Below are 18,374 nucleotides of genomic sequence, written 5' to 3' on the forward strand. Positions count from 1 at the left end.
GGAACAGTAAGGGTAAGTCGCCTGGGTGAAACACCTAACGACGGCTTGGGGTAACAATGAGTAGTACAGGCAATCTGTCTAGCTCAAAGGTTGGTTGAGATGCAATGACAAACTTAATTGACGAGGTTGAACACAATGCCATAAGGGCAGTGTTCCTACATGCTATATACTTGAATGATTGTACGGAGTCCTACAGTATCTTACTGTCTTATGAGACGTTGTCCCAAAGTCCCATGGGATACGTGAGACTGCGTGGGAATCCCATGGCTCGCTTGCTTCCGTCCCATAGGTGTAACGACACAGGTAAGAGAGGACTCTGATATGGGTTTGAATCCGCTACGAGGTGTATGGGAGCACTGGGATAGATAGAACTAGGAGTAAACTGTTACGATCCATGAACAACTCGCAAAACAACACTGAACAAACAGGACTACGCAACGAGACGAGAGCAGCCAAGGAACTGCAGTATCGATTGACCGAGCTGTGAAGCCGCGTCAGTGATACCCAGTATAATCAACACTTGCAATATCTGTTATACAAACCAAGATTGTACGAAAAGGACTGCAGTGGATACAACGTGGATACAACGTGGATCTCGTACACAAACGATCGTCACGGACCCATATACCGACCCACTTGCAGAGGACCCACGTCGACAACGATCAATAGGACACCGAGGACCGAGTATCGAGGTCACGTCGACAACGCTCGATTGGACCGAGTATCAAGTCACTGACGATACTTGATATGAGCAGTACAATCAATCCTCCTGTCAAGTATATAAGCAAGTAGACACGCTGCCCTTATGGCATCGTGTTCAACCTCGTCAATCAACTTTGTTATTGGAATCTCACCTGCTCTCGAGCCAGACAGTATACTCTGTACTACTCATTGCAACCAGTCGCCATGGTCTTTGACTAGACGACTACCCCCTGATTATCACGGCGGTTTATCACAGTCAAACCTCTGCCGCTCCGAGCTCGCTCAGTGATAACCAACCCCTGACGGCTTTCTGTACCTCTGCTCATCCCCAAGAACCAATCGAATAGTGTCTACAAGCTTTGCTTGAGGCACGAATCGCAACAGGTGGCTACTCTACTAAAAGTTACGTTCAAGCGCTTGAGGAGGGTCTCTTACCTCACTACCAGGCAGGCCAGATCTTCATGCAGGATAATGCTAGGATACATACCAGTAGAGTTTCAAAGGACTGGCTTGAGTGCCATGGGATTTGGGCTGCAGACTGGCCACCCTACTCACCCAACCTGAACCCAATTGAGCACCTCTGGTGGTGCCTCAAAAAGATCATGCATAAGCACTTTCCTGAGTTCAATACTCTTGGCCAGTCTCAAGAAGAGTGGGATGACTTCTGTAGGGCATTGAAGAAGGCATGGTGGATGATCCCTGGTAGATTGATCCATCAGCTTATCATGAGCATGTCAGACCGGCTCAGGGCCTGTCAACTGATTAAGGGCACACAGACTTAATATTGAGAACATTCATTACAACTTCCTGGTTAGATAGCTTGATCTGAACCAATATTGGTTGAATTATAGCCTGTTGAATTGTTTTGGTGTTCCAGCTATTGGCTGGTGGGACAACCCTTGGCGTTTAAAACTTTTGACTTAGTACTGTAGTAGATGGCTTGGAAGGGCCATTTGCCGGTGGACCGTTCGACTGCAAAACAGCGGCAGCTACGTTTAACCGAGCTTCTCGGACTGCTTTCTTGACCTCATGATGATCTGCCACCTGGTATATTGGCTCGAGGAAGTCAGCTGGGAACTTGACATTATCATCCTTCAGAGACATAGGGCGGAGAGGGAAGTTGGCGAGTTCTTCGGATAGGCCGTGAGTCTCCTCCTGTCTAAAGAGAGCCTTGGCTTGAAGTCGATCGTGGCGGTTCAGGATGGCTCGCTCATCTTGCAGCGTTTCGACCAGTACCTTGTATGGATCTACATCGGTGTTCAACCATTCGATGGAATTGGAGAAGAGCTTGCACAGTGCCTCGCGCACGTATTAGTATTCTGCGCCTTGGTAACGGTCTTCTGCTGCTTGATGTACAGCTTCCAGTAGGCTCACTACGTCCTCGGGCGCGGGCAAGGAGCCCATGTGTCGTACTTGAGACATCTCTATACGTTGTATCTCTTAGGTATCCGAAATGAGTAGTTTGTGATCCGTCGATGTAATTAGGGTGCAGAACTGCGCGTGTAACTTTTTAATCGGTCAATATCCGAAAAGGATTCGGAGTTGATTACTGAGAAGAGTAATGTATGCCAGGCAGGCAAAGGAGAAACCCTCGAGCATCTCATAAAGACAAAAGAGCTAAGAGCATTGTGAAAAGCTCTCCAAAAACTGCGTTGCTCTGTGCGTTTACAAAGGAAGCCTACTGTACATGGTTTACGCTCGTACCTGACAAGGGGCGTTGTCGTATCGTCCTTTGTTCGACTTCAAAATTGGCCATGCGTTCCACGTGGTCTTGATTTCTCGATACTTGCAGTCATGCAATGAGAACTCGAGGTTATGGGACTTACGTTGCCTGTATGGAGGTTGTGAGTCGCATCCTCCAACCTATCTACCGGGTAAGTGCGACACGACTTTTTGATGGGGAAGGATCGCTTCTGATGTAGCTCAATCAGCTGTGGGTGACATCTTCTGCGTTCGAGTCACCCTCAATGGCGCCGAACAGTTTTTGTTGTTCAACAGGAACATCAGGGGGTCGATCGAGATCTTTCCATAGGTGGCGGAACACCAACTACAGCAGCTGTTCCGTGCGGCGCAAGGCAAGCTACCATATCCTCGATGACGCGGAGTACACCAGTACAATCGACAGCGAAGGTGGCACAGGCGCCTTATTTTGAAGCCGCTTTAATAGCTTTGACCACGTTGCTTTGTTCTTTTGAGTTGATCGTATCCGTCGCCGCAGGCTCTTTCGTCATTTGCAGTTTCTCTTGAACAATGTCAATAGCGATGATCTGTCCGACGCCCATGTGTTTCGCTGCCATTGGAGCTGTCAGTACAACACTGCCAAGACCCAAAACAACGAGCGAGTTGTTACTTCCGGGCTTCAGTACCTTCAATACTGTTCCAGTGCCAGTTTAAAAGCCGCAGTCGATCGGCGCGTAGATTTCCATCTGATCAGAATGACTACACACTCCTCATTGAGAACGCTCATTTTAGCGAAAGATGAGTGTCCAAAGTACTGGCTGCGTACGCTCTGACCATACTTGGTCCTACCTGGTGTGCTTCGACCCGTGAGCTGCACGGCATTGTGATTGACTGCGACATGGGTGTGGCAGAAGGCGGGATGCCCGTTTGTACAAGGCTTGCATGTACCGCATGTGTTAAAGGATAGTAGTACCGCATAGCCAACTCTGAGCAACTTGTTCTTGACCTTCGAACCTATAACCCTCACAAAACCTGCACCTTCGTGGCCGAAGACTGCGGGAAACTCTACCATAGGTAGAAGTCCTTGTTGGACAACAATGTCAGTATGGCCTTGAAGCAGTCAGCTTATGACGAATCAACTCCAACTCCGTGTATCCATACAAATATTACTGAACTTCATCTCCACAAGCACCTCGGCATCTCTGATCTCATCAAGTATGATTGATTGCAATTCGTGGCGGCGTAGGGCTGCTGGTAGAATACGATGGAATACTGCGCTGAGTTGCTATCTAGCTAGGAAAATACGATATATACTTGTTCTGAACCATGCTAGTCCAGAATAGTCTGAGTAGGAACAATCAGGCGTCGTATGAACCGATTAATACTGCAACACAATTTGAGATCCGCTTTCGGTTCCGTGACTACTAGAGCCACTATTTCGATGTCGCGCAGCTTCTGACTGCCCACGGCGATGTTCTCGACGTGTTGGACGTTCGCTTTAGGATCTTGTAGTTCATTTATTCGGGTAGCAGATGCAGTAGCCATCTTATCGGTAGTGAGGTCGTGAACGTTCTCTAACAGCTGTTATGAAATGAGTCGAAAAGCAGCACTACAGCTGTTTATAGCGGCATCACTTCCTCCTTTATGGTGATTTACACAACGTTGCGGCTGACAAAGTAATGTACCAGGTGGCAGCTTGGGGAGTCGAAACCTATCGTGACCTTGTATCTGACATATCGCTTGTGTGCGGTACACAACCTTACTAGATGCCACATCTGTTCAAGACACCAGAATTCGTGCCCGTCGCGGGCAACCATATTGCCGGAATCAAGTCGGCTATCCAGAGACGAAGATGTTGAGGGGGTAGCTACGTACCTCACTGGGGTTGGCTCCGGATCCATACAAGCTGCTGTTGCCTCATAACTGCAAGAGTCTGCTGTTTCCCACATTATGATGAATGACAACAGTTTGTCTCAGCACCGTCGAAGGGTCTCGCTGAAACCCTGTTGGAAAGCTGCTGTGTGACGGTTTATGGAGTATGGAGGTCATGTGTGCCACGTGTGTTGGTGCTCTTGCTCTTTCCAACAAGCACCTCCTGCTCTTGACTGCACGAGATACATACGTCATGTAAACAGACCCTGCTGGGGGTCGAGTGAGAGAGACAGAACACTGAACAACAGAACAACAGAATATACTGATTTTACTGCTTCGCGCGGTTACCCCTGACTTACTGCCCTGCGCGGTTACACCTTCACTTATTGTATTCACTGCAACATGCTGTCTGCCAGTTGTCAACAAAGCCAGCCACTGCAAGGAGGAACGAAGTGCGTTTGCAATGTTGCAAGCTGACATGAAAGCAGAAGTAGGGACAAGCAGCAAGTTGGAAAAGATGACCAGGCACTGTGTCATGCGCGTTTCGATGAAGGCTCGATGCGGAAACGCCCGCACGAAAAGAGGGTTCGGGCCTCGACTATTTTGGGCCTAACGCTACCCCGACTTTTCGCGTCGTCTTAGAAAACCCACCATTTGCGTTGCTCGGTTCCTTCGACACTCCACATGACCTCGCATCATACTACTCCAACTTGAGATTTCTACGGCGATCAGATGCCGTCGCTATTGTCATCTGGTGTTGTTCATCCTGGTGCCCTCTCATCCCGTCTACCAAGCAGTCCCTCTGGATTGGTAGGGCTTTCGAAGCCACCTCGCTGCGACTCTCAGTGATGGTCTCTATGCTGCTTTGGAAACTGCAGGATTCAGAGGCTATGCCTGTCGTCCCAGCTACCCCGCTTCAGATAGCATTTGCTCGCTTCATCGGGAGTCAAAGGCACACCTTGTATGAACGCTATTTTCTACAGGTTCCCCATCCTTTCATCCCAGTCATCGCTCTTCCAGGACAGTTTGCGCGGGCGATACGAGTTATTACTTGGCAGAAATGACGTTTCTACCTCTGAGATCCATGAAGCACAAGTAATTCCATGCCTTACTAGATCCGATACGGCAGGTCAAGGCAACCTCGACATGCTGTATCACTTCGGTACCAGTGCTATCCCATGCCTATCCGGCATCATGGACGCAAGGCAATGCATCATCTTGCACTGCAACCTTGCTACCATGATTTGTCCCGGCATAGAACGGTTCAGAGCATGCTAACAATGCTGAGCACATTACGAAGCCTGTGATCTGGCTGTGTATAAAGGCGCGCCGATTGCTCTTCCATCATCTTGTCCGTTATCGCGAGCATCAATCATGAAGTTCGTTCTCAGTTTTGCTCTGGCCTCCCTTGCCGCGGGTGTCTCCATCCGTAGCCCTTCCACCAACCTGTATGAGGGTACCAAGGTGTACCATGTCAAGACCGGCCGGCATCTAGCAGATGTTCAAAAGAGACTTGCAGTGTTCTCCCACAATGTATGGGAATCAGCCTCCGACCATATCGATGTTGCAATTCCTCGCCATGAAGTTGCCAGGTTCGAAGCACTGGGTCTAGACACACGCGTTCTACATGCAGACCTGGGGGCTTCGATTGCTGCTGAATCAGAGGTTAAATCGACATGGAAGAGGCAGGAGTACAATACCAGTGGCGACTGGTTTGACAGCTACCACTCCTACGAGGACCATATCGAGTACTTTAAGGAGTTGCAAGAGTCGTTCCCAGAGAACTCGAATTGGACAAGTTCGGGTACCTCCTACGAGGGCCGTGACATCTATGGGTATGTCATCACTCCTCATCGACAATTTTGAAGTCACTTCTGTCCTTCTGTATTATCTTCTTGTACGACTGTGGCTGACGAAGTTATGCAGTATTCATATGTGGGGCGCCGGTGGCCCAGGAAAGCCCGCTGTCCTTTGGCACGGCACTGTCCACGCCAGAGAGTGGATCGTTGCTCCGGTCAGTGTTGAGCTGGAGCTCTATGATATAAGCTAATATTTTGAAGACACTGGAGTACATTACCAAGCAACTCATTGATGGCTACAAATCTGGCGACAACCTTACCCAGACATTCTTGAATAGCTATGACTTCTACATTTTCCCAATTGTCAACCCAGATGGTATGTACAACCTGCGTGTCGGCCGACGACCCTGAGACATTAATAATCGAAACAGGCTTTGTGTACACTCAGACCACAGACAGGCTGTGGCGCAAGAACCGCCAACCACCCCCGGCCACTGCTGCCAACCAGACCTGCTACGGCCGCGACATTAACAGGAACTGGGAGCACAACTGGGATGCCAACACCCGTGGCGCATCGAAGAACGAATGTTCGCAAGTCTACCGTGGCGAACGCCCTCGTGATGCGCCGGAGAATGCCGCAATGGACGACTTCCTTCGTAATCTCCGTGACAAGCAAGGCATCAAGCTCTACGTCGACTGGCACAGCTACAGCCAGCTCATCCTCTGCCCCTTTGGCCACGATGAGTATCTCTACGCACCTCAGCTCGGCAAATGGACAAATGCTGCATCGCTGATGAGTCAGACCATCGCAGCCAACTCTTCAAACGCGACTACATACACTTTTGGACCTAGTGGTGCTGTACTGTACCCCACTACTGGTGTTGGCGTCGATCACGTGTACGCTGTGGGTCGGGCAGAGTGGTCCTACACCATCGAGTTGCCGGACACTGGTGCCTTTGGTTTCGTGCTTCCGCCTGAGCGCATTCGCCCTGCTGCTGAAGAGTCCTGGGTTGGCCAGAGGGTTCTGTTGAACTTGTTGGACGAAGTATTCTTTGACGGACAAGGACCTGCTATATCCTACTAGTTTTGTGCGTCTAAACCGCTGAAGAGACCACTAGAGCTCACACATCCATCATACATCAAATACTGTCTTCGAATTCTCATTTACACGCTCTATCTTTTCTGCTGTCGTTTGCAGTTGTGTTCGCCACAATCAAGGATTACCCACAAACGCATGCCTGCTGCGCCTTGATCGCCCTTTCCTTACCTAGGTACTCTGCCTACAACAGCACTACTGCGCGCTCAAACAGCGATATCCAGACTACGACATCTGTACTTTGTATTGCTAACAATGCTTACGAACTAGACGTTGATTGACCGTCACCTACGGTTCGGCACAGTGTGCAGACCACTGTGGGGCCACTGGGTGAAGGTGAATGAGTGGCCACCAAAACCTGCTGCCCCACAAGACAGAGTCTGGTTTCGAGGCTCATTTCGTCGTTCCCCATCACCATCACTCTCTTGCTCACCACTCAAGTTGATTGCACGAGGGTATCAGTGCCCTCAATCGCCCGCCATGAGCTTTAAACCACCTTCTCCGCAACGTCAGTCGTTTGCAGATAGCAGCGATCAAGGCCGACAAGCCAGCATGAGTAGAGCATTGCGTACGTCGTCACCTGCCCCTGAGGCCTACCCCTTGAGTGGTCAGTGACAGCAGCCTGCCTAAGGTGCCAGCTTGTTGGCTAACAAAGATATAACAGCTGAAGCGACGCCACGAACGCCAGACCAAGAACACTCAGTACTCTTCGGCACAGGTACGTACGAGAACAGCAGTAAGACTCGCGTAAAGAACGCCCGCTGATGCTTGTATAGTTGACGGGACAATCACCGGTGGCCATCAGGACGCACTGTCTGACCTTGCCATTTCCCTGGACAACGTTGCTCCCTGCCCACAAACACCTACATCCAAGTGCACCAAGCTCAGTTGGCATGGATTGCCCTCACCTCAGACACTATCGTGCAGTGTCGAAGCTCCCGCTCAGCAGTCCGCAACTGCGACCCACGACAATTACCAGGGCAGCAGCAAAGGTCTGATTGATGACTTCTGGACCAGCGAGCCTGCTGATGGTAGCATCGACGCCGCGGCCTTACTTATCACATCGAATTCCCCCTCATCTACACCTGCCAGCGAATCGAATATTCTGCACCACCATGGTCTGACCACTCCATCAACGTCAATTAAAGGGGATACGGACTTGACTCTAGAACTGCTAAGTCCTTCCTCGATTCGTCGCAGCACTCGTTTGCAAAACAAGTGCAACACCCAACGTAAGCGTTCTTTGGATAAGTGGCCTTCCAGGATAAACTGACAAGAATGACAAAAGTGCATGCAACCAATTCGTCTATCAAGCCCGTTAAGCCAGCTATCAAAATGGCGGCACAAGACCTGCAAGAGTCGACGCAGCAAGTTCTCACACTAGCCGAGCCTACCACGACACCTTTCGAAGTGGCCATCACCTCAAACGGCGAGCTACCTGCTCTCCACTCCACCGAGTGGCAACTCCGATACCCTCCGGGTGGTAGTACCCACCCGTCTTACCCTTGGCCGTCAGCCGATCCCCGTCTCGTCTTTCACGCTCACTTCGTCCCTCTCAACAATGGGCTTCCCAGTGCTAAACACATGACAAACTTGGCGCTTCCTATGGGGTGGAGGCACACGTCATGGTCTGGTCTATACCCGGTAGTCTTTGATCCTCACCAACAGGTCTTCAAGCTCACACCTATTGGTGCACTACCTCTGACAAGCGAGGAGCTACATCAGGGCGGCCTCCAAGATTATGCTCCTTGTGGCAAGCTTCATCCTGAGTTTGGCCTCTTGCCGCTACTATCAGCATTCAGTGATGGATCCAATGGCGATGTCTTCAACTTTGAGGGTGTCAGCTGGAAGCTCCCTTGGGCCCAGATCGAAGGTCTCCCAGAAGACAGGAGCCATGCTACAAGTCTCGATACGACCGCTGTCATCATTCCAGAGGCCAGTGCCATTCCCGTCATTCAACTGCCGCCTCGGTATATAGAGGCACGAGATTGTCCGGATGATGTATTCGACCTCCAAGATGGATGGTGGTGGTTACTTGAAATGGAACAAGTTCCCCCTGTCACGTTCACCCCCACTCCAGGTCGAAAGTGGCGTGGTACTGGAGTGCAACGTACCCCGCGTAAGATAAAGCAGCCTATCGCAGCATTGATGGCCATCACAATGGCTGAGAGCGAAGAAGATAACGCAGAGCGATATCTCGGCAATCAGAACACTCGGGAGTTCTGCCCTTTCAAGAGTGTTGCGACTCCAGTTCACATCAACATAACGCTTTTGCAGGACGTTGAATTCACCTTAGTAGAGCTACTCTCGTACTTCCCGCTCCATTACCAGTGGCGGAAAGCGGGTGATCGTATGGCTCGTGCTGGTATGAGCGCCACGGACATATCAAACTTCGTCAACATGACCAGGTGTCTGCCTGGGGCTTCTGTCTGCAGCCATGGTAGCGTTGATCACCATGTGTTTCGCAAAATTGCAGATAAGGCAAACACCAAGGCGACACACTCATCTGGTGAGATCATGAGCTACACCGCAGAGCATTGGACGTACACGGTCTGGGAAATGACCGACTACCCACTGCTGGCTCTGACGCACGGACTTGTCGAGCTACCTTCTGGTGTAGATGCAGGACCACTTACTGCCATCATCAAATGGGTCCGCAAGAAGGGAAGATATCGAACTATGCTTAGCGAGGCACCTGTGCTTATGAGGGATGCCAACATCGAGTCTCGTATCGATTCTGGCACAGGCTTTGATCCTGACAAGGAAGTCCTGGCACGACACATAGAGGCTATCAGGAAAGATAGTTTGCGCGTCATCCGGAAAACAAAGGAGCTTGATACCGCCAAGGAGATGAAGCCCAGGAAGAGGAAGTTTGAGTAGTGGATGAGTGGGTCACCTGCCTTGGGCACAGCAAACTTTTTCCGTTGGTGTGGGTGGAATTGGAACGTGACAGCGATCTGAAAGTCTTGGTTGCTGACACAACTACCGATCAGCATTGCCATGCGCCATTCATGATTTGCTCGGCGGTATACGTACCGTTGTCTTGGATGAAAGGACTTGCTACGAGCTTGAGATTGCTAAATGCGCCGTATTGGGAAGGACTTCTGTGGGCACACAGGTGGTTGGCTATGTAGTCTTCAGATTTATTGACATCGGCTCAAGGAAGTCCAAGAGCCTTTGAAGTGCAACTCAGAAGCGACATGGTTCAACAGTCCGTTCGTGCCCTGGACCTGGATCCATATGGGCTGTCTGAACATGTTTAGAATCCAATGATGTATGCAAAGTGATTGACGAGCAACAAAAGGATTGGACATGGCCCGATTAGAACCTGCATCTCTCCGTCAGAGTTCGGGATAACCACGAGACTCCTTTTCCGTGCTTGCGCATAAGACAGAGCGTGATATCTTGATCAGACTGTCTATGTGTACAGGTAATGGATAGCATGAAGTTACTATCTGAGCTACGGTTTGTGTGGAGGAAACCACTGTGAGGAAACTAGGACGGTTCAGGCCTAGTGGCGGCAGATCCAAGATGTCATAAGTGCTAAGTGAGGTACCCGGAACATCATGACAGACCACATGCCCTCTAGATTGCTGACCTTGGCATTTTTGGGTATATATGCTTGTTGGAGACTGAGAGTGAGAACTATTCGACAGCACACGAGACTGTGCGATTGGAAGAGGGTACACTTTTCAATCATCTCAGCATGATGCTGAAGTGTGCTCTTACCTTCGGCTTTGCTCAGATTTACCCAAGGGGAAAAGGTTTTTTGTCTTTGTTTATTTTCGACTATTGTGGTTTGCATATGTTGAGCGACCCCCCTTGGAGGGTGAAATAGTACATATGGGTACCCAAATGGAGCAGTCTTATTGGCCAACAATGTTGTTGGGGTGTGGTGATGGTGTGGGAGTCAATTGACAGCAACTTACTGTCAAGTAACATTGAGACAGAGGTGTAGGAGTATTGTGCGCGTACTGTGGCTTGGTTAGCGTAGCATAGGTACCACAGTTGTGAAGGTCATTGATGGGGACCGATAGTAGTGCTGCGGCGTACCATATCCATACTTTGGCTGCTGGAGAAGCCGGTGAGGGAGCTGCTGGATTTATAGTGATGCTACCCCATACAATTACTCCCCAGTTCCTTCCCCAGTTCCTCTGGTAATGTACTGCGAGTGAGATTATGCCATCAACCCTCACTTTCTTGATACTGACAACCTGTAGATAGTTTCTCCACGCCCTAAGTGTAAGCGTAACCTCACCAAACACGGTTCTCAGTACAAGGAGCTGTGTACTTCTCAATGACACCACCAGTATTGTGAACCTGCCTGTCTCTCCACCAGCTCGTTGAGCAGCGCTCATCCATCACACTACTCCAGCTCAGAAGACAAGACGGAAGATGAAGTAGCTGCTGCTGCTGCCAACAACGTGTTACGATCCTACGTCCCACGATAGGACGACAAGCAATAAGTAACCGCCAACCAAACACGGAGGCCTGGGGGAAGGCGCAGCAGGACAAGGCCGCCCGGCCGGCGCCTAGGGGATTGCTCTCAGCCGAGCTGACACACGTGACAGAGCTCGTCAACGAGCAGGGTCACGTGAGTGCTCGTCAACGAGCATGACGTGATGCTCGTCAACGAACATGGTACGATGCTCGTTGACGAACCGCAATCCATCCGGATTGGCCAGGACCGACTCTGCTCGTCAACGAGCAGATCTGATGAACTGTATATATATGTGTAGGAACACAACCCTCATGGTTCGTGTTCAACCTCGTCAATTAAGTTTGTCATTGGATCTCAACCAACCTTCGAGCTAGACAGATTGCCTGTACTACTCATTGTTACCCCAAGCCGTCGTTAGGTGTTTCACCCAGGCGACTTACCCCTACTGTTCCAGAGCCAGAGTTCATCCTCGAGAACCAATCGAATAGCGCTTACGAGCTTTGCTTAAAGTACGACTTCAACACAACGTTGTTGTATGCAAAAGCCCTCCAACTCCAAACAACAACAATTATTAACTCACAACTTGTAACGGGGTTATGGTGCTGTAGTGAAGTAGGCTGTCACGTGTTGGGACGATGGCACTAACCCATTGGGACGCTAGCGCGGTATGGACAAGAGCACATAGATAATCGGGCACACAATGGCCAGGAAACGGTAGCAATTAATCTTATGAGACCACCCCCCATTGTTACTAAGCTCGCTGTCACAGATACCCTTACACAACTGGTGAGAGACTAGTCTCAATCAAGCCATCTCTGTCTGATGAGTATGTTGACAATAGTGATGTGGGTGAAAATCTGCACATCAAAGGTGCTCCAAGAGTCAATTTCACCGCCAAGTTTTGTGCTCTCAATCTTGACAAGCCTATCATAGGGTCAATGTCACGGTTCAGGGTGCTCTTGCCTTTTGAACCTCACCTGCCATGAGAGTGACTGCCACGTCACACTAGCGTTGTTTACAGCTACTCACCTATATGTACTGTTCGTAGCTTCACCCAATACATCCCCAGTTCAATCCTTCAATTCTTCCCACAGCGTACTGATCACTCACGATCCACGCCCCAACAGTCAATGACTACGCGAGAACATTCCAACAGAAGCCTTACTGTAACAGTACTGAAGATAATCGGTATTGGGCAATGGATATTGAGGTTCACTGAAGTTGTATTGTACTCAAGCTGTGTGTTTATATACTGTGAATGAATGGAAAGAAGAACTGACCATGAAGCTGTTATGTTACTGATACTGTTTGAAGGAGTCTGGTCCAGTTGGTCCTTTTACTCAACCTCATACAGTACTGTAACATGACCTCTTGCTGTACTGCAACACTTACTGCTGGACTTTTGTTTGATTGGGCAAAGAACTAGGTGCAGAAGCAGTCAGCACCAATGAGATACAACGCTATTAGTGTGTATGTGTACCTGTTGAAGTCGTGTCTTAAGCAAAGCTCGTAGACACTATTCGATTGGTTCTGTCACGGTATCCTCTCCAGATCCCCTGACAATATCCAGATCCGCTCCGTACTGTCCCTGACCGTACAACCTCCGGTCACCTCCGGAGCAGGCCTGCAACCTCCGAAGCAGGAGTATTAGAATTCTTCAAGCCCTGCTCTGGGACTTGCAACCCCAATACCTATCCAACTCAGTTCTGATTATTAACCGGTAACCAAACAAACCCACACGTAAGTATATAGACTATTGCTGGTAGAGTTCTGTTCGGTACACAACATCTTGTACCTACTTAGATACCGTATGTAGTAATTGATTTAGACTCCTAGCGAGTCCTAAAGGGCCTACTCGTAGCATCTTCGTGACACATGGAATCCCATGGAACATCATGGAATCCCATGGAACAACACAGAATCTTCTGGTTGCTGACAAATGATTACAAATGATTACAAATGATTACAAATGCCAATGTATCTAGAACATTCCAGGAGCCAGCAGTCTGTCTATAAAGGCAGCCTGCCCTCCTGCTCAGATAACTCTGTATTGACACAGGTAAGAGAGGACTCCGATATGGGTTCAAATCCGCTACAAGGTGTATGGGAGCACTGGGATAGATAGAACTAGGAGTAAACCTCTATTCCTATAGGTCTTGTACAAAAGGATACTCAAAAACTATCTACCATAACTATGTACACTGCCCTGCTTATATACCTAACAGTTCGATGTAGCTCGGGGGATACCGGTACATAGTAGGGTAGGGATTGGATAGGAGTCAAATAGCAATCGTGTGAGTAGTATGAGGAAGAACGGTTGGTACAGTTCTTACAAACTCATGCTTGCAATTCAAACTCAATCCACTCCTTCAATTCACCTCAGCAACTCCTTCCTCAACTCACTCCTCACTGACCCTTTGTGGTATCCCCACACTTGATCCCTTCTTTATCACTTATCCTTTTTACCACTTGTGGTATCCCCACACTTGGTCTTTTCCACACCTTTATCTCCAACAAGCCTGAACCATCCTTCCACCAATCCTTCCATCTCAGAGAGCAGTTGGTATCCCCAGCTGGCCCCCTCTCACAAAACAGAGGGACATAGTGGTAGACTTTGACTTGCATTTGGAGCTCCAACAGGCACCTTTACAGGCTCCTCGAGCCACCGGAGTCACTCAGTTTTCACAGCAACCTGGACAAAGTCAGCCACGCACATGCACTAGTGCCACCACCCAAGCTTTGGAGAACCTACCCAACAAAGAAGAGGACTTGTGTGTTGTTGCAGGTCTCAGTCTTGCTCCACTGTGTCAATACTGGCATTGCACACTCCACACTTGCTGGAATCAAGATGCAGTGTGCTGGGTTGACCTCTGTGATGGTGAAGGACTGCCTGGCCAAAGTGAGCACCATTATCCTGTACCAAACAGAGTCATGAGTCTGTAGCTCCATAAAATCAACAAGCAATCTTGTACCATTCAGCAACTGTCAGAGAACATCTGAGCTCTTCTTCGTCAAGTAAGAGAGTGCTCTGTCAACTCCAAAACCTCTCAGGCCATGCGGCACAAGCAGTTGATGGACTTGCAACAGCAACACAATGACAAGTTGGGTCAATTGACAGCAACTATTGAGTCATTGACTGAGCTGTACACAGCCAAATTGGTGTCCAAGATGAGTGAGATGCACCAGAAGGAGTGGAAGCCATCTCCAATTAACAGTGGCAAGCCTGACTGGGAGATTGTACAGGCTTTTTTCCAGTTCTGGTATGATCACAATAACCTCAAAGAGCTGTACTTGCTCTACATTGTTGCAATTGCATGCAAGATGTGTGACAGAAGGTACGTCTTGCAACAACTACATCATCCCAAAGAGCTTACAATGCTCAAATGGACTCGAGACTACCACTGGCTGCTGCTTGTGTTGGACAGGATGAGGCGTAGATTCAAGGAGTTCATTGAGTATGATGGCTGGGAAACTTGGTTTGATAGTGAGCATGGTTGGGACATAGATATCTTCAAGCCAAATCATGATTCTATTGAACAGGAGCAGCTTGAGGCGGTGGCACTGGTAGTTTGGAACTAATGGGTGCCCTATATGTAGATGATTGAGGAGTGTTGTTGGCTGAGCTTGGTCTCAATAAAAAGTTGTTTGATTCTCAAGTGCTCTTGATATGTGACAGTTTCAATCATGAACTTGCTTCCTGTGAAGTGTTAGTGTCATACCATGATGTTGTGGTGTTGTGGTGGTGGTCATCCAAACCAGAAAGTCAAAAATGCAGCTACCAATTTATCCACCAACTTTTTGTGAGGGCTCGGCTCGGTCCCACCTGAGCTACACCAACCAAAAAGGTACAGTAACCCAATAGATATGGGTACTGGGAGCCAAACAGTATATACCCGTGACACTTTTGGTACCATGATGCAGTGGAGATTTCTCCTCAATGTAGCAACATCAGATTGCCACATTTGATTTTTATGTGGTGTTGTACAATTGTCAAACCAAATGCGCTATACAAGTCTGAATAGTTGAATTTCTTCTCCAATGTAAGGGGTGGAGTCCAAAAGACAATATGCACAACTATATGCACCAACCTATGCCAAAAGGCATGTGCAAGTTGAATTAACAGGATTCATCTTGCAATCGCGTTGAGAGGCACGCTTCGACAGATGAGATGGAGCATCTGTTTTCTGGATTGATTCAAATGGTGTTTGCAGAGGCTGTGAGAGTTGAGGGGAGGCAAGGTGCTTGCACTACATTTGTGGCTCCGGCTCAAAACTGAGTTCATTCACAACTACAACAACGACTATCTTTGAGTCGAAACACATCGCGATGCCATTCTTGAGGCCGAAAAAATGCTCTCTGAGGTGATTCAATATGCTAAATCGAGGCCTACCAATATATACGTTCGCGGGAGGCGAGAAGGCATACCATACGTCAACACCGTCGACGCATGTCGTAGGATACGTAAAATCCTGGTGCCATACCAGTGCGAAATGAATGACTAAGAACACCGAGGATGCATTCATTTCTATTGTGCGACAGCACAGAGAAGCTGCAGAAACACGTACATCTAGAAATCAAAATAAACCTTCTCCGAGCTGTCTGCAAACAGTTGCCCCGCGAGATTGCTGACATGGTTATCGAACATACCCTGGCTGCTGAGGATGTGCCTGATAGACCTCGATTGTGCAACTAGAAAGTGGAGTCCACGATTCTGCTCAAGCGATACCAGTGTCCTCGACACATCTACGCACCGGGGTGTTCTACGAGCCCTGCGATTGGTACCGTACGACACCCGCGAAGCGTATACTAAGCGCACCTGATGGCCGAGTGACGAGGGTTTCGAAAACCATCGAAGCTAATTTCTGGGCGAATACCTAGCAGAAGCGGATCCCGCGCGGCGTGTGCCTCCCCTCACCTACACCACGTGTGCCAAAGCCACAAGATCTCCACGCCTTCCACCTCCAAATCCAAAATTTCCGCATCGTCGCCCAACTGTGAGCACCTCTTCAGCTCGACCCCAATGAGGCAGCCACGATGGTCAACCTTCCAGACTTGCCGCACGAGCTACTACTCTAGATCACTTCTTTCCTCCAAGACACTGTCGACTTCCGCCACCTCGCTCTCACCTGCCGCCAACTACTTCAGATTGTACAAAAAAGGCTCTATCAGCTGTCCACCTCAATAAGCGCACCGACGACCGCATCTCAGCTCGGACTCTGCTGTACCTCCGCACATTGCTCGAAGACCCCGTGCTTGCCAAGACCACTTGTGCTTTCACGGTCACCCACGCCAAGAGAGCTCTCCAGCATCGAGACGCCCTCGTATGCCGATCAGGATGCGTCTGTGGACTGACGGACGCAAGTGTATCTGCAGCGAAGCTGCTTTTGGAGCGTCTAACCGTAAATCACGACTGGATCGAGCGAGGCAAGGAAATGTTCGAGCCAGCGTCTGTCGGCGTTATTGTGGTACTGCTTTCGATCTTGAGATCCTCAAGCTAGACTGCCGCTAGAAGGAGCACGATCATCATTCGTGTCACCCCGGGGCACACGCGCACGAACTACTGGTCGCTCGGGAATGCCGCTTGTTCACGCGCCGCCCCGTACCAGGGCATGTTGATCTGATAAAGCTCTTTAGTAACACCGCATCATCTATGCGAAACAAGCTCGTTACGGTCTCCAAGAAGCTCAAGCGGCTTATCACAAGCGATACTGTCTCCCGAGATTTCACAGTAACACAGTCGTTCCGCCATCACAGAATGGGCCTGGACTTCACACTGAACTCATACGGCGGATCGTTAGCGGGCTTGCCCTTGTTGGAACTTTTTTTAGCGCCTGTCCACATTACAAGATTGATATTACACTGCGACGTAACGATCTTGCCCGAGCCTCCTGGCGTCTACGATACTCCATACTTTGAGGCATCCCAGGCTGTGTTTCTTAGCGATGTTTTGTATGTATTGCAAGGTCTTTGACACCTTTCCATCTACCTTAATATACCCAAGCATGAACCGCCTGAAGGCAACAAGGAGATGGAAGGCTACCTCATGTTGGCTGACCCCAGTTACAACAACCTCGTAAAATATCTTGCTTGCGCTTACGACCGGATTGAGACCTTGGTGATCGACCACGCTCTAATTCGCGGCAACAGATATGCTTCGCGGGGTGGGCGGGGTGGCAGACATGGTTTTTGGTCAATAGGAATCTACTTGCACCGTGCTGGTGTGGCCGATACCCTGTCAATGTTCACCAAGTTACGACGGCTAGTTGTGCCTTTAGAGGTCCTCGTCAACTCATGGACACCGGAGAATACGACAACCGTGGACATCTGTCAACTACGCTCAGATACTCTGCAAATTGTGGAGATCATTCGGACGTCCGTCAGTCTGAAAAGCTGGTTTAGTTAGGTTTGCAAACTCAAGCCACACGTTTTACCTAGTCTGGACGAGATCACTATACACCTTGCAAACCCAATTGACGATTTGGATCCCAACCGCGTCCATCATGTCGCACTACGGGCTGTGTTGTGGATTTAAAGGAAGGCCTGAGAGAAATCGATTTCAAGCTGCTGCATTGGGTGCTGGACAAGTATTGATAGGTTGTATGCTGGCCCGTCCGGGAAGAGACATGGCTGCAATATCTTCAAGTTGGCCTGCTATCCTTCAACATACAGAAGTAAGCATGCTCGAGAGGGAATGGATACAACCCGGCGCGTTGACCGATTAGAAGATGTTGCGGTGTATATAACCTTCAGGACCCCAGGGTCAGGAAGGTCGGCCTTTTTGTAT

At 49.3% G+C, this 18,374-nt stretch overlaps 6 protein-coding genes across 6 annotated transcripts; 4 read left to right on the plus strand and 2 right to left on the minus strand.

Moving 5' to 3' along the window:
- Window positions 1–1,608: 1,608 nt before the first annotated feature.
- On the minus strand, window positions 1,609–2,124 carry BU25DRAFT_462139 (uncharacterized protein; the record flags this gene model as incomplete). The annotated part of the gene is made up of 2 exons (XM_033710497.1): window positions 1,609–2,001; window positions 2,059–2,124. The coding sequence occupies 2 exons, from the start codon at window positions 2,122–2,124 to the stop codon at window positions 1,609–1,611; spliced, it is 459 nt and encodes a 152-aa protein (XP_033557426.1).
- Window positions 2,125–5,628: 3,504 nt separating this feature from the next.
- BU25DRAFT_350524 (uncharacterized protein) lies at window positions 5,629–7,137 on the plus strand (the record flags this gene model as incomplete). The annotated part of the gene is made up of 4 exons (XM_033703308.1): window positions 5,629–6,089; window positions 6,181–6,268; window positions 6,315–6,429; window positions 6,485–7,137. The coding sequence occupies 4 exons, from the start codon at window positions 5,629–5,631 to the stop codon at window positions 7,135–7,137; spliced, it is 1,317 nt and encodes a 438-aa protein (XP_033557427.1).
- Window positions 7,138–7,629: 492 nt separating this feature from the next.
- Window positions 7,630–10,029, plus strand: BU25DRAFT_442669 (uncharacterized protein; the record flags this gene model as incomplete). Its single annotated transcript, XM_033709318.1, has 3 exons — window positions 7,630–7,717; window positions 7,926–8,381; window positions 8,534–10,029. The coding sequence occupies 3 exons, from the start codon at window positions 7,630–7,632 to the stop codon at window positions 10,027–10,029; spliced, it is 2,040 nt and encodes a 679-aa protein (XP_033557428.1).
- Window positions 10,030–10,609: 580 nt separating this feature from the next.
- BU25DRAFT_414499 (uncharacterized protein) lies at window positions 10,610–11,643 on the minus strand. The gene has a single exon (XM_033707306.1). It carries the CDS (start codon window positions 11,505–11,507, stop codon window positions 11,016–11,018), a length of 492 nt encoding a protein of 163 aa, XP_033557429.1. The 5' UTR covers window positions 11,508–11,643; the 3' UTR covers window positions 10,610–11,015.
- A 1,822-nt stretch (window positions 11,644–13,465) lies between these two features.
- Window positions 13,466–14,113, plus strand: BU25DRAFT_414500 (uncharacterized protein; the record flags this gene model as incomplete). The annotated part of the gene is given in 3 exon segments (XM_033707307.1): window positions 13,466–13,525; window positions 13,536–13,635; window positions 13,929–14,113. Coding segments are annotated over 2 exon segments (176 nt in total), but the record flags the coding sequence as incomplete, so codon positions are not given.
- A 316-nt stretch (window positions 14,114–14,429) lies between these two features.
- On the plus strand, window positions 14,430–15,208 carry BU25DRAFT_180236 (uncharacterized protein). Its single transcript, XM_033700908.1, has one exon. It carries the CDS (start codon window positions 14,645–14,647, stop codon window positions 15,167–15,169), a length of 525 nt encoding a protein of 174 aa, XP_033557431.1. The 5' UTR covers window positions 14,430–14,644; the 3' UTR covers window positions 15,170–15,208.
- Window positions 15,209–18,374: the final 3,166 nt, after the last annotated feature.

The sequence above is a fragment of the Macroventuria anomochaeta genome (genome assembly GCF_010093625.1).
Source record: "Macroventuria anomochaeta strain CBS 525.71 unplaced genomic scaffold BU25scaffold_38, whole genome shotgun sequence".
NCBI lineage: Eukaryota > Fungi > Ascomycota > Dothideomycetes > Pleosporales > Didymellaceae > Macroventuria > Macroventuria anomochaeta.